This window comes from Poecile atricapillus, chromosome 13 (genome assembly GCF_030490865.1).
Source record: "Poecile atricapillus isolate bPoeAtr1 chromosome 13, bPoeAtr1.hap1, whole genome shotgun sequence".
In the NCBI taxonomy this organism is placed as follows: Eukaryota; Metazoa; Chordata; class Aves; order Passeriformes; family Paridae; genus Poecile; species Poecile atricapillus.
Genome location: NC_081261.1, coordinates 1,009,407 through 1,023,792, shown reverse-complemented (window position 1 = coordinate 1,023,792; position 14,386 = coordinate 1,009,407). Strand labels below are relative to the sequence as shown.

The window sequence follows — 14,386 nt, the reverse complement described above, 5'->3', positions numbered from 1 at the left end:
GGAGGTGTCTGGATGCATTCAGTGCCTCGTCCTGCTGCACTTCTTGGCCTCTCCAAATTAATGGCATTTCTTTCCCTCTCCTGCTCCTTGCCTGGCTCGTTTGCTCAGGCTGTACCTGAGGAGGGTGGTACCTGCTCCCTGCCCGAGTTGCACCTACCAGAGGTTCCTGTAAGGCCCAAGGTGGAATTGCCTGCTTTGCTCTAAGTTTATATCCCCTCTATGTGTCTTTCAGGAGAAGAGCCATAGAATCATGGAAGAGTTTGGGTTGGAAAGGACCTTTAAGGGTCATCAAGTCCAACCTCACCTTCATCTTGTTTAGAAACCTCCAATTTCTGTTTTTACCTGGTCCATCCCATTTGCATTCTTTCATTTTAAGAGCTGTCCTAGTCAGTTATTTTAGAGTGACTCCAGATTTGGGCCAGCCCAGATTTTGTGTGCAGAAGGTCATGCTGGTGTTTGGGGACCTGGCTGCTGGGGGAGGTGCTGGCAGCAGACACACCGTGGTGCCACCAGCTGTGCCAGCAGCCCCAGCTGGAGCCAGGCTCTTCATAAGACTTTCTGCTTGTGTTTTCCAGGTGTACAACTCCAACAAGGACAGCCAGAGCGAAGGCAGTGAGTATTTCTTCAAGCCTGACCCCTGAGAGGTGGCTGAGCTGTGGGAGGGGTCAGCAGGAGATGCTGGTGGCACTGGGCTGTGCTGGGCTCCCCGGGCTGGGGGGTGACAGGGCTCAGTGTGGGGACCCAGGGTGGCCCCAGGGAGAGCTGAGTGTGGCACCCAGCAGGGACCAGGGGCAGAAACCTGCTGGTGGGACCTGGGGCCATGGAGAGCAGTGCCAGGCAGCTCCCTGCACCCTTCAGGGTGTGTCCCCTCCTGCCCCACACCGTGCACAGGGGTCTGGTGGCCTTGGGACCTGCTGCTGAAGTTCAGCAGAGGGATCAGGTGACACCTGGGACCAGCCAGCTCTTCTCTCTGAGCCAGAATGTGCAGGGTGACTGTGTCTTTCCAGACGGAAACTGGAGCAGACGTGTAGGAGTAAGGAGGTCTTGCCTTGTCAAGATTGTCAGCAAGAACCCTTAAAAATAAAAAAGCTCTTTTTGTTGTAGTGCAGGAAATCAACCTTGGGTCAAAGCACTTGTTTTTCTTCCTAGAGGAGCAGTTGCACCTGGTCCTGCCTCTTACCTCCTGTGTTTTAAAACCCTTAATTGAGCCATTTCCCAGTAGGCTGGATTTGCCATAATTGCAATGCTCCAGCCCCAATCCCTTCCCTCCTTCCCTCAAAGCCACTGGGCAGGCAGGGCTGGGCTTGGGCTGACGTTCAGCACTTGGTTCATTTGGTGCTGCCCCAGACACGAGGTTTTCATCTGGAGCCGAAGCATTTTTCTCTCAATAATTGCTATAATTTGCAGCTAATGTTCCTCACACCCATTTCAGCCCTAGCACAAAGCAGTCTCTTCCCCCTCTCTGCTCTCTCCTCTGTGGTTTCTCCTTCCCTTTGATCCTCTCTGGCATCAGCTGCACATCCATCTTTTCCTGCATGTATCAGCTGGCTCTGTGCCTCCCAGGTGATCCCAGCAGGGCTGGGTGCTGTGCCTCACACTGGGAAGGGCAGCATGGCCAGTGCCCTGGGCTAGGAGCTCTGCTAGAGCAGCTCCTCTGCTCTCTCTTCCCCAGGAGTTTGTGAGCTGTGGGGCCAGGAGTGGCTCAGCTCCGTGTGCCTGGCCATGGGCTGTCACTGGCCCTGCCAGCTCTGGACCTGCTGCTCTGGCCCAAAAAACCATTCTCTCTTAAAAATGAGAATGCTGCTCCCTGTCTGCTCCCTGTCTGCTGCTTGTCTGTCCTTCCTGGTCCTGGGAGCAAGTTGGGAGCCCTGGCTGAAGGTGCTTCTGAACCCTCTGCTTGGGCTGGGGCTGCCACTGGTGTGGTGTGACTGCTTCAGCCTCATGAAATCCCTGGTTTAGAGTGCCTGCCTCCCCAGCCACGCTGAAATTGATTCAGCAGCTGGCTCCCTGCCGGCAGCCCTTGATCCAGGATCTTCCTATGAGGGTCTGGAATGAGTGTGGTGATGGAGAGGGTCGGGATGCAGCTCCTGACCCTGGGAGCCTCTGTAGCTCTGCATCCTGCCTGCCCTGGTGGGGGCTCAGAGGGCCTCACAGTGCTGTGGTGGCACTTTCAGGACACTGTAATTCTGCAGAGCTGCTGGGTTCTCTGTCCTGCTGTGTGGCCAGATGGCCGTGGGCCTGTGGGTGATTTATCTTGCTCTGCTGAGGAGGGGGAGGAAGCGGAGCAGAGGGGCTGAGTGGTGTCACTGAACCATGAGAGCCAGGGGAATTCAGATGCTCTAGTTTGCTAACCAGAAGGACTTGCCCTGCTCTGTGGAAACAAACCCTCCAGGCTATTTGTGCTTATTTCATGGACCAGCACAAAATTCCTCCTTTCTCTTCCTTCCCACCATTTCCCTCTCCATCTGCCACATCCACTTGGTTCCCCATTAGTTCAGGACCCCATCAAAGTATTTATTTTCACAAGTTCTTCACAGACCTTGAGTCACTTTGGCTGCCCTGTGTGCTTGGGTGCCCTGGCCTTTCCCAGCAGTCACAGGCGTGGAATCACAGAATATTCTGGAAGGACTTTGAAGTTCCTCTCTCCCTGCCGACCTCTCCGACCCTCTCCATCACCACACTCCCTGCCATGGGCAGGGACACCTTCCCCTATCCCAGTTTGCTCCAAGCCCTTTCCAGCCTGGATTTGGACACTTCCAGGGATCCAGGGGCAGCCACAGCTTCTCTGAGCAGCTGTGCCAGGGCCTGCCCACCCTCAGAAAAACTTCATTTCTCCAGTCTCAGCAGCTCACTGGTAGTTAGAGCACCGAGAACTCATTTCTGGTAAGACTTGAAAGCTCATTCCTCTGCTTTCTGCTTCACGATTTGCTCCCTCCTCTGTGGTTCTTATTTCCAAAATGTCTTTGGAGGAATTCGAGGCAGAGGTGGTTCCATGGCACAGGAGTGTGTGGTGGGGAGGCAGAGGAGCTGCTCTGACTTTGCTGTGCCCTGACACAGCTGGAGCCAGGCAGGCTGGCAGAGCTGATTCAGCCCTCCTGCCCCCTCCCCAGTGCTCTGATGTGTCACATCAGCAAAAAGGAAAGGAATTAATGGATTAAATAGAAATAATCTGCCAGGCAAAAATAGAAGGGGATGAGAGCAATTCAGTAGCACTTGGAATGTGATGCTGCTGGAAGGTCAGATGAGTGTGGGGTGTGTGGGCAGCAGCTGCTGCACAGGTGATGTGCAGTGATCCTGGGATGGATTCCAGCCTGGGCACTGGATGCTGCTGCTGCAGGAGGAGCTGTGACACGGGGCTGGCCTGGAGCTGAGCCTCACACCCTGCCCTGAGGAAGGACAGCCCCAAGGGAGGCTCTTCCACTCAGGGAGAGTTCAGATTGGAAGGGAAAATGTTTTCTCTGAAAGGCTCTGCAGCCCATCTGCCCCGGGAAGGGGGGTCTCCATCCCTGGAGGGGTTTTACAGCCCTGTGGATCTGGCTCTTGGGGACAGGCCTTGGCACTGCTGGGGGAATTGCTAGACTTGATGAGCATGGAATTATCCTATCAAACCCAGATAACTCCATGGAGCTGGGATCTGGACAAGAGTAGATCCAGATCTGCCTTTGATCTGGGCCATTGCTGAGCTGAATCATTTGGTAAATGACTGAGCTAAAGAGCAGATGTTCTGACAGGGGGCAAATCAAGCTTTTACAATGCTCATTAAAAGTTAAATTTAAGGATGAATAAAAGCACTTTGGATATTTAATCAGATATTATTTCTGGATGTAGCTACTGCAAATAAATCCCCAACCTTTCCTGATCCAGAGCTTGACAGGGAGTGGAAGAGCTCCTTCATCTGCTGAGGGGGATTGTGCCAGGTCACTTCCATCCAGAGGCACTGCTGGGCTTCCTCCTCCTGCTGTTGCTGCAGGGAGGTGGGATCCCTGCAGGGTTATGGAATCATGGAATGGCTTGGGCTGGACAGGACCTTAGAGATGATCCTGCTGTGGGCAGGGACGTCTTCCACTATCCCAGGTTGCTCCAAGCCCTGTCCAAACACACAAGGGGCTAAAGGAAACCTGCTGGTGTGTGGGATGGGTTGGCACCTGCAGTGGATGGCAGAGAGCCTGGAGCAGTGATCCAAGCTGTCAGCAGCACACAGGGCTGCCCACAGGTCAGGGTCACACCAGTGCCAAGCCCAGACCTGCTGGGCTGGGTTTGCTGCAGCAAGAGAGTTTCCACAGCAGGGTTTGGAGCTCCTCCTGTGTTTCTCAGTGACCTGGGAATGGCAGCTGTGCCCTGCTGGGGCATGGAACACTGGGTTTGTGCTGCATCCCTGCTGGGAGCCCTGAGGGTGCCCAGCAAAGGGCCCTGCAGCTCCTGGATTATCCTCACGTCCTGTGGCACGGGCATCCTGCGGCTCGTGTGCTTGTGTTGGCTCGGCACTGCAGCCTGCCTGCCCAGGAAAACACAACAGAGCTGTTCTGGGTCCTTGTGGCCACACAAAGCCCACCAGGACTCAAAGCAGGGGATTAGGAAGGGGCTGTGAGTGTGGGCTGGCAGCTGCCGTGGGAGGGGGAGCAGGGAATGCCCTGCCAGGAGAGGAGCTGCACGTGCCTTGCTGCGGGCACTGCCAGCCCCAGGCTCTGCTCCCTGCCCTGCTCTGCACAGAACACAGCTCTCACATCGCTGCATTCCCTGCGGCTGCAGCCCAGGGGGGCTTTGCCCACCCTTCTCTGAGGGGCTCCTGCCCTCTGGAAGGTTTTCCAGCCCTCCCTGATATTCCATAACAGCTGGCTGTGGGCAGTGTTTTCCAGGCACTGGTGGAAAGCTCTCAGTGGGATGAATCCTTCCAGCAGGTGTTTGGGTCCCTGTATTAGTAATTCCTTGAATTTAGAAGTGAAAACCTGCGTTGGCACAAGTGAATTGAGTTGTACATCCATTAATTCTCATGTTTTAGCTCTCACTCTCGGGCAGAGGCAGGATACCTTGTGTGCCATTTTCAAGGATTTGCTGTGTCAAAATGTATGATTTAATTTCTTTCCAAGCAACCTGTGGCCAACTTTCCAGACAACAAATTTGGGTTATCTCACCTTGCTCCTAAATGAATTTTGTCCATCTGCAGTGGTAGGTGCCTGGCAGAGCGCAGGGCCTGGCTCAGGAGGATGTGGAGGCTGGAATGAGGATCAGTGCCTGTGTTTGCCTGCTTCCAGCTGCTACAAACTGCTGCACTTGTGTTTTTCTGCCCTCATTTATCTGCTCCTGGTCTGGGCAGTGGTGCATTGCTGGCATGGCAGGGATTGAGGAGCAGCCTGGTGCTCGCTGTGGGGCCCTGCCCTGCCCTGCCAGCTGCTCACTGCTCTCTGCCCTTCCCCTGCAGCGGCACAGCTGGACACCATCGGCTTCAGCATCATCAAGAAGTGCATCCACGCCGTGGAAACAAGAGGTAGGGCAGCTCTCGGGCTGGGCTTGCTCTGGGGCAGCTGTTGGCAGTGGAGCAGTTGCTTTCCTGCCCTTTTCACGGACAGGATGATTCATGAGGCACATCAGATGAAGCCATAACGTGCTCAGGCCGATGCTGAGGAGCGTTTGCCCCATGGCTGGGCCAGCAGGGACTCACAAACGTGGGGCAGAGTTAGGAAATGATGCCCTGGGTGTGCAAAAGGGGGGACAGGACTGAGGGGGATGTTCCCTTCAGCATCCTTCCTGCAGGAATGCTGCTGAGCATGTCCTCTCACCTGGAATTCCGTCCCCAAAACCTCTTGTGAATCTCCTTGTTCACAGGTGGGGTTGTCCCAGCCCCACAGGGGGAAGTCAGATGCCAAAGGCTCAGACCTCAACCTGAAGAACTTGACACAGTAACATTTTTCCCAAATTGTCTTGGTTAAGTGCAGATCCTGCATGGGGCTGCCACGGCTGTGGGAAGGAGGAAAAGTGTCCTTGGATCCTTATTCCTGAGCTAAGGGGGTAACACTTCCAAGGAAATAGAATAGGATAGGTGAAAACCTTGATATCAACCCCAAATCTGACCATCTTCTGTAGCTTTGTATTTGATTGGTGAGAAGGTTTCATTGGCTTTGCTATTTGAGAAGCCAAAGAAGTGAAAGAAATCTTGGGAGCTCTTGTGACCTCCTGCTAACGAGTGCCTTGTTTTCCCTAGGGATCAATGAGCAGGGGCTCTACAGGATCGTGGGGGTGAACTCCAGAGTTCAAAAGCTGCTGAGTATATTAATGGGTAAGTGCCTGGAGTTTTGTTAAAGGCAAGGAGATTGTGCTGCTTTGAAGTCTTGCCAGAAGGAGCAGAGGCTCTTGTTGGGGTCCCTAATGGTGGTGACTGTGCCCCTAGGACCACGTGCTGGTCGAGGTCGGGAGGTCCTGGGCACCGTGGGCAGGACTGAAGGTAGGACTCGTGTAGGGCCTGGCTTCACCAGGTCCTGCTGCAGTCACTGCTGTCCTGCTCACACATGCTCTGAGTTCTGGCAGCCTTCCCAAATGCAAACCAAACTCTTCAAAGAAATAGCTGAAAGCTCTGGCTTTTCATCTCCTACCTGCCCCCTTGTTCCCAGCACCCTTTGAAATTATTTTCTCCTGGATGTTGCATGCTGCCTGTGGCTGTTCTTGCTTTCCCCACGGATTTTCTTGTGCCTGTTTATCTCAGTCTTGCCCAGAGTTTTCCAGCATGTGTTTCCCTCGTGACTGAGGCGTTGGATCCCGCAGTTCTGGGTGCTCCACAGGGACAAGCTGCTGGCTCTTGGCACGGCAGAGGTTTGCTCTGGATGTGTGGACAGAGCTATTTCAGCCCTTACCTCACAGGCAGCATTTCCATCCCACAGCTGCAGCCCTGGACCAGTCTGTCCATCTGTCCAGACATGCCTGAGACACAACAGTGGAAGAGAGAACAGAGCTGGGCTGGAGCAGGGCAGCTGCCCTTGGCCAGTCCTGTCAGATGCTGCTCAGACTTGGCAAAACCACAGATGAAATAGCTGTAGGAACAGGGAAACAAATGCTTACTAATTTGTTAGTGCCCTATTGAATGTGTTTGCTACTCCTTGGGGAAAGTGTGTGGCTTTTCTGGTCACCTTTTCTTTCCCTCCACCTACTGTCTTTCCTTTGCTACATGACTCTTCCCTGTCCTCACAAAACTCCAGTGCTCCTTTCTCTGAATATTTCTTCTTGTAGAAGGTTTTCATCTGTTGTGTGTCAACATCTTTTCCTTTTCCAGTTCCTCCTTCTTTTCCCACCAGTGAGGTGTTTGGTGAGCAAAGCCCACGGTGGCTGTTTCAGCTGTCAGTGTTAACCTGTGGAAAACAGATAATGCAGGTGGTTGGAGTCCAAGCTCCAAATCTGGGTGCAGGGGACCTCTTTGCTATGGAAAGTTCACTGCAGTCACGAGAGCTGGTGGCTGGTGCTGTTGTTGGAGGAGTTTGTGGCCGGCTGGGGCGGTGTGAAGGTGGCAAGGCTGCGGGGAGCCAGCGTTGTCCCCTGGCACACACGCTGGGCACAGCCACAGCGTCCAGCCAAGAGCCCTGCTGGTAAAAACAGGCTGGCTTGGTGCCCCGGGGCAGGTCCTGGCAGGTGCTCAGCCAGGTCCTCTGGTGATGCTCATCACCACATCCCGGCTGGCAGGGCCATGGTTCTCCTGTCACTAAGGTGTCAGTCCTGGTGTCCGTCCTGGGGCTGTGACAGATGGCAAAACTCGCCTGGGTGAAGAGCTCTGCAGAGCTGGGAGGGATTCAGGCTTGGACACCTTCCAGCATCCATTATCTCCTCAGCCACTGAAGCCACTCAGCTGTCGCCCTGGTGTCTCGTAAGGAGGTGATAAATCGCTGGTGCTGTTCCTTTGTCCCGGTGTGTCCTCGCTGGTTGTGAGGCAGGTCAGGGCTGGGAGTGGGACCCCTTCTGGGAATCCCCCATGGTGTCAATCCTTGGGATGCTTTGCAAACCTGTGACTCCATAATTCCTCCAAATTGTGGGGGATTAAATCTTCATCAACCCTGGTGTTTGGGCTGTCTGTGAAATGGGTGTCACACGGAAACGTGGCCCTTGTCAAACCCTCTCTGTTCTCGCTGCCCTCGTGGCTCCTCGTGAATGGAGGAGCCAAATTGTGCTTCCACTGTCAGGTCTCCCTTATATTTAGAAATGAATGTGGGCAGCGTTAGTGCTTCACATACAGTTTAAATGGCAAACAGATCGAGTTTCCCTGAGCTGGTGTCAGTGAGGCTGCAGGGAGGGCTCTGGCACGAGGTGTCCCTGCAGGAGCTCGGCGCGGTGGCCACAGGGCTCTGCTCCCTCTGGGGCAATCCCTGGCTTGGGGTTCAGATCTGGGGTGAAGCAGTGTGGGGGTGCTCCCAGGGCTGCTGGGGGGCAAACATATCCCCAGCATTCACATTGTGCCATCAAAATGAGGACAAAACCCGACAAATAACCAAACTTCCATCAGTGGGAGCTCCCTTGAGAGGGTTTGTTGTGGGAGCCCCAGCAGGTGTGAACTCTGCAATAGGTGAGTTACAGCATCTGATCTGCTCTTGCTCCTTTGCCAGCAGGGCTGGGAGTGGGGCTCCTTGCAGCCCCTCCCTGCTGGGATGTTCCATCCCTGAGGCTGTTTGGGAAGTCTCTCCATGATAATCACACCGAGGTGATGAGGTGCTTCCCCAGGCTGTTCCCCTCACCCTGGAGGAATTTATGAGAGACATCAGATGAGGGATTGGCAGCAAAAAGCAGCTCCAGGGTTAATGCTGGCTGGGCTGTGGGTGCTTTTGCAGCCCCTGGTTCCAGCTTGGCCCCAGTTCCTGTGGAGTTGTGTCCTTGTGGAGGCAGGGCTGGCGCTGGCTGCAGCATTGCTGCCTGGGGAGACAGATGCTGCAGCTGCAGCCCACGGCACCAACTTCTTGCAGACTCATCAGTCTGAAGGTCAGGGGGAGCTGATTAACTGCTCTGAGCCTTTTCATGGGACCAACTGAGGAATTTCACCTCGTGTTCCATGATCCTGCCTAGGAGCTGCTGGGGGAGCCTTTGCAAAGACACACGGGCTGGAGTTGTTTGCTCTACTTCGGTTAAAAAGTTTTGTTTTTAAAAAAAGATGGAACTTCTGGGGCATTTGTTGATTTTTTTTTTACTATGCCAAACTTGACTCCATTAAAATTCTCTCCTTGTAAAGGCAGTGCTGTAGGAAGTTTCCTGGGTGTTGAGTCAGGAGGATGGAGGTCATTTGTGTGATTGCTGAGACACACATGATCTTTGTGTGAATATGCATTTCTTATGTGTTTACTTTTCCAAGCACCTCTTGATGGTTTTTTTAATTAAAATAAACCCTTTGCCCTAAGGGAATGCTGAACTCTATTCATGGCATTCTTTTAAGTAGGTTAAAAATCTCCCAATGCTTACATGGGGCTTTAAAATTCAGAAGTGCATTATTTGTATCTGTGAAAAGGCAAAAATGCCCTGAGCTGAGCCTGTGGGAGCTGCTGTTGGCAGCTGTGGCTGTGTCACCCTGGGCCCTGGGGACAGTGGGAGCCCTGTGCTGCTCCCCAGGGACACTTGGCACTGGTGGGACCCTCTCAGGGGCTCCCCTGGCTTCTGCTGGGAGCAGGATCCTGGCTGAGTTTCCAGGATGGAGTTGGCAAAGAGTGTTGGTGGAGCAGTGTCCTGGCAGGAGAGATCAGCACATGGGGCACTTCCATGCCCGGCTTTTCCATGGCCTTGGCTTGGTGCTCCTGGCCTTGGTTTGGTGCTCCTGGCCTTGGCTTGGTGCTCCTGGCCTTGGCTTGGTGTTCCTGGCCTTGGTTTGGTGTTCCTGGCCTTGGCTTGGTGCTCCTGGCCTTGGCTTGGTGCTCCTGGCCTTGGCTTGGTGTTCCTGGCCTTGGCTTGGTGCTCCTGGCCCCAGCTCAGATCTGTTGCTGTCTGGGACTCAGTGCTGAGCCTGAGCCCACTTCCCACTGGCCTGGAGGTGACTGCAGGTGTCTCTGGAGGTGGCTCTGGAGGTGGCTGTCCAGGTGTCTCTGCAGGTGACTGTGCAGGTGTCTCTGCAGGTGACTGTCCAGGTGACTGTGCAGGTGACTGTCCAGGTATCTCTGCAGGTGTCTCTGCAGGTGACTGTCCAGGTGACTGTGCAGGTGACTGTCCAGGTGTCTCTGCAGGTGTCTCTGCAGGTGTCTCTGCAGGTGACTGTCCAGGTATCTCTGCAGGTGACTGTGCAGGTGTCTCTGCAGGTGTCTCTGCAGGTGACTGTGCAGGTGACTGTCCAGGTGTCTCTGCAGGTGTCTCTGCAGGTGACTGTCCAGGTGACTGTCCAGGTGTCTCTGCAGGTGACTGTCCAGGTGACTGTCCAGGTGTCTCTGCAGGTGTCTCTGCAGGTGTCTCTGCAGGTGTCTCTGCAGGTGACTGTCCAGGTGACTGTCCAGGTGTCTCTGCAGGTATCTCTGCAGGTGTCTCTGCAGGTGACTGTCCAGGTGTCTCTGCAGGTGACTGTGCAGGTGTCTCTGCAGGTGACCACAGGTGGCTGTGGCTGTAATTGCCAGCCAGGAGCGGGTGGGGAGGTGGCTGCAGGATGATGGTGCTGGACATTGTGTGGAGGAAGGTCCCTGTCTGCCTGTGCCTGGCTGTCACTGCTGTCACCGAGCACCTGGGGCTGCTGTGCCCGCTGTCCTGGCACGCTCCATCCGTGCTGCCCCTGTCCCTGCTCGGGATGGAGGATTCCCTGTTCCTTCTCTCATCCCATGCCAGTGAGTTTGGCCTGTCCTGGGTGATGAGCCCCACACCCCTGCAGACCTGTCCTGAGCTGGGAACAGCAAATAAAATGGGCTGGGATGGTCTCCCCACACAGCTGAGCTGGCACGAGCTGGAATTGTCTTCAGTTTCCTTCAGTTACTGCTTTTTTGTCTTCCTCCACAGACCCCAAGACAGCCACAGAGACAGACACAGAGATCTGTGCAGAGTGGGAGATCAAGACCATTACTAGTGCACTGAAAACGTACCTGAGGTAAGGAGAAAAGCCTCACCTGGCTTCAGGAGGGGCACTGCCTGTTACTGCAGATCATTAATAGCAGCACTTTTATGGAAGCAGAGCAGAAACTGCTCTTAGGGAATTTATTCTGGCTTTTCCCTCATTTTTCCAGTATGTTTGAGAAGGATCTGGGGAACACACTCAGCTCTGGCAGATGCATGTATTATACAAACATGATTTTAAAAGCTCATTCTTGCATCTCCTGCCTTGATTTAAGCTCTTCCCTGAGCTTTTCCCAGTGGACTTTCACCTTCTGGGCGTGTGGCAGAGGGGGAGGGCAGTGCTGTGTAAGGGCAGGGGCTGTAGAGCTTTTCCAGCTTTGTTGTAGTTAGGATTTCTGTGCGTCAGGAGAGCCAGTATCATCCTGGGGATCTTCCCAACAGGATTGGGTGTTGGCAACCAGCAGCATCTCATTATCCACAGCGTGCTTCTACCTGTTGTGACCGCAGCTCCTTGCTCTCAGTGACTGTTGTGTGCTGGGTTGTGTTTGAGAGAGCGAGGGAGCACAAGAGAGAGCCTAAATCCAATTAGGATGATAAGTGTAATTAGCCTGGTGGATCTCAGCCTAGAAAATCACACAATTTTGCATGATTGGCAACCTTTGCTCCGGAGTCTGAACTGTTGGCAAAGCAAAGAGGAATGTGGGCAGCACCAGTGTGCTCCTCTGAAGGGATGCAGCAGTGGGAGGGGGGATTGGGAAAGTTTTACAGCTAGGCTTGTTTATCTTTTAAATTTATTTTCAAACTTACTTGGAAATCATGGCCTCAGTAATGCACTGAAGCTGTGTTACTGGAGGAAAGCTAAAATGAAAGATTAATTTAGTGATGGATAAATCAAAGGTCCTTGCATAGATCTTACTCCTTCTGATGGGGAGAACTAATTAGAGCTGGTGTTGCTTAGTTCTGGCCTTTTCAAAATGGAGCTGAGTGTATTGTAGGGGCAAAGCTTTCTTGGTGTGGATTGTGTTCCTCAGATGTGTTTTGTGCCTGTTTCCTTTTTATCTTGCAGAATGCTCCCAGGGCCCCTCATGATGTACCAGTTTCAAAGGAGCTTCATCAAAGCAGCCAGTGAGTTTGTTGATGTTTATGGCCCCGCTTGCCAGGGGCTGCCATCCCCCTGCCACACTCCTGGCTGTGTCCTGGCCCAGGGCAGGGGCAGGGAGTGCCCAGGGGAGGAGGAGGAAGCACAGGCACTGCCGGGAGCTGGCGCTGGGGCCATGGGCTGTTGTTAAACTGCACTGTGGTGTTTGGGGGGCTCTGCTGCTTCAGAGGTCTGGGCCACCTTTCCTCCAGTGCCCAGGGGAAGGGGCTTTGCTGGGGGATGTTCTGCTGGCAGCCTGTGGGATGTCAGGAGGGCCCCGTGGTCCGTGGCCTCCTCCAGCAGCTCCCACTTAGCACCATGGGCCCAGCAGATGCTCCAGCCTGGCCTGTGCTGGACACACTGGACATGGAATGTGCCCGAGTTCCCATTGCTGGAATTGCTCTGCTTGCAGCCAGCCCTGCCCTGCTCACCGTGCTGCTCTCGTGGCATCCCCCAGCTCCCCGTTTCAGCCCCTTCAGTCTTCCCTTGGAAACTGCTGGATGGATTTGATGGGAAGGAGCAGCACCGTGGGGAGTGTCTGCAGTGCCTGGCTGTGGGATGGAGCAGCTCCCTGGGATGTCTGTCAGGGACTGTATTAGGCCTCTTCCCATAACAGCCCCCTAATGTGGAGATAAATCATCTTCTATTTCCCATGCAGAACTGGAGAATCAGGAGTCCAGGGTGTCAGAGATTCACAGCCTCGTTCATCGGCTCCCGGAGAAAAACAGGCAGATGCTGCACTTGCTCATGAACCACTTGGCAAAGTAAGTTTATGACTGATGTGTTTTTCTCTCCTTTTTCCATTTCCTCTGAAAGTTCAGAGGGGTGGAAAAGTTTCCTTGTGTGTGTGTGTGGTGCTGAGTCATATCTGGTTGGCAACTGGAAACCCTCGTGTGAGGGAACCGAGGGCTGAGAGACCCAGTGGGGTGGGAGGGGGAGAGGGAGGGATGAGGGACAGGAGATCCCAGATCCAGGAGATCCCAGATCCAGGAGATCCCAGCCAGCCCCAGCCCCAGGGCAGCACCAGGAGCCCATTCCCTCCTGGGAACCTCGTGTTGCTTTCATGGCCTGGGATGGGTTTGGCTGCCCAGGAGGCAGAGCAGAGGTGAAGCTCCTCACGTGCTTTGAGAGCAAACCTCTCACTGAAGGACTAAAAGTGATTTCTTTACACAACAATTGATGACTCTGGGGCATATTTTCTGTCTTTATGCACCCTGATGAATCAATATTTTTGTGTTACCTTGAAACTTTGTGAGGGCGAAGGAACGGGATATTTTTTTCCATTGGGTGGTAGAGCTGACCTGTAATTTCCCTTCTTCTTCCTGCTCCTGCAGGTTCCCATGGAAACCTTTGATTAGTGTTTTAGGAGTGAAAGCATCATCAGGTGTTTGTGGCAGCCTCAAGGCTGCAGGGTTGGACCTGCAGGAGCAGCAGGGCTGAGGCAGGACTGGAAAACCTGGGGAATGAAAAATTGGGATAACTGCTTAGGAGATCTGGAAGAATCCAAGTTATCTGTTTAAAAGAAAAAATAACAAATGTAATTTAAATAGGATTAAACACAACTCCAGATGCTTTCTTGTGGCCTGGGCTCGTGTCTGCTCCATGGGGTCCCTGGCAAAGGCTGTTGAAAACCAAATTGCTGCTTTAGGTGTTGGTTTCAAACCTTCTGCATTTACAGCCTGAAGCCAAGGCCCAGTGGTTCCAGGTGCACCCATCAGCCAGATGGGATTGCCCAGAGCAGCTGTGGCTGCCCCTGGACCCCTGGAAGTGTCTGAGGCCAGGCTGGACGGGGCTTGGAGCAATCTGGGCCAGGGGAAGGTGCCTCTGCCCATGGCAAAGAGTGGAACTGGGTGAGCTTTAAGGTCCCTTCCCACCCAAGCTATTCTGGGATGCTGTGATTTTGTATGTGCAGGGACTCTGTAATTGCTTCAGTGTTTTCCATCTAAAGGAAAAACCTGGTGATGGAGTAGAGATGTGGAGTCAGGTTTACAGTGGGGTTTGTGCTGCTTTAGTGGGGAAGGAATTCAAACAAAACAAACAGTGTGTGTGGTGGTGTGTGCTATTTTAGGAAGAGAAACAGCTCATAGTGTTATTTAATAGGAAAAAAATTATCTCACAGAAGGGCAGGAAGCTGAAGAGCGAGAGCCTGCTGAGCTCCCCAGCCCTGGTGCCATTCCTGGGGGATCCTGGGCTGTGGAGGCACAGCCAGCCCCAGGCATGAGCTCTCAGCATCCCTCTGGGGCTGCTCCTGCAGCCCCTGCCTGA

The 14,386-nt window shown here is 53.8% G+C and overlaps 1 protein-coding gene across 3 annotated transcripts in view; it reads left to right on the top strand.

Annotated features, from left to right (window-relative positions):
* ARHGAP26 (Rho GTPase activating protein 26) overlaps window positions 1-14,386 on the top strand; it is a 104,551-nt gene that overhangs the window by 50,670 nt on the left and 39,495 nt on the right. For all 3 annotated transcript variants that reach the window (XR_009278628.1, XM_058848489.1, XM_058848490.1), the window contains exons 12-17: window positions 576-612; window positions 5,420-5,485; window positions 6,200-6,274; window positions 10,930-11,017; window positions 12,050-12,108; window positions 12,780-12,885. Coding sequence is in view for 2 of the 3 variants with exons in the window: in XM_058848489.1 (XP_058704472.1) it covers window positions 576-612; window positions 5,420-5,485; window positions 6,200-6,274; window positions 10,930-11,017; window positions 12,050-12,108; window positions 12,780-12,885 (431 nt within the window). In the remaining variant the exon portion in view is untranslated. The remainder of the gene's footprint in view (window positions 1-575; window positions 613-5,419; window positions 5,486-6,199; window positions 6,275-10,929; window positions 11,018-12,049; window positions 12,109-12,779; window positions 12,886-14,386) is intronic.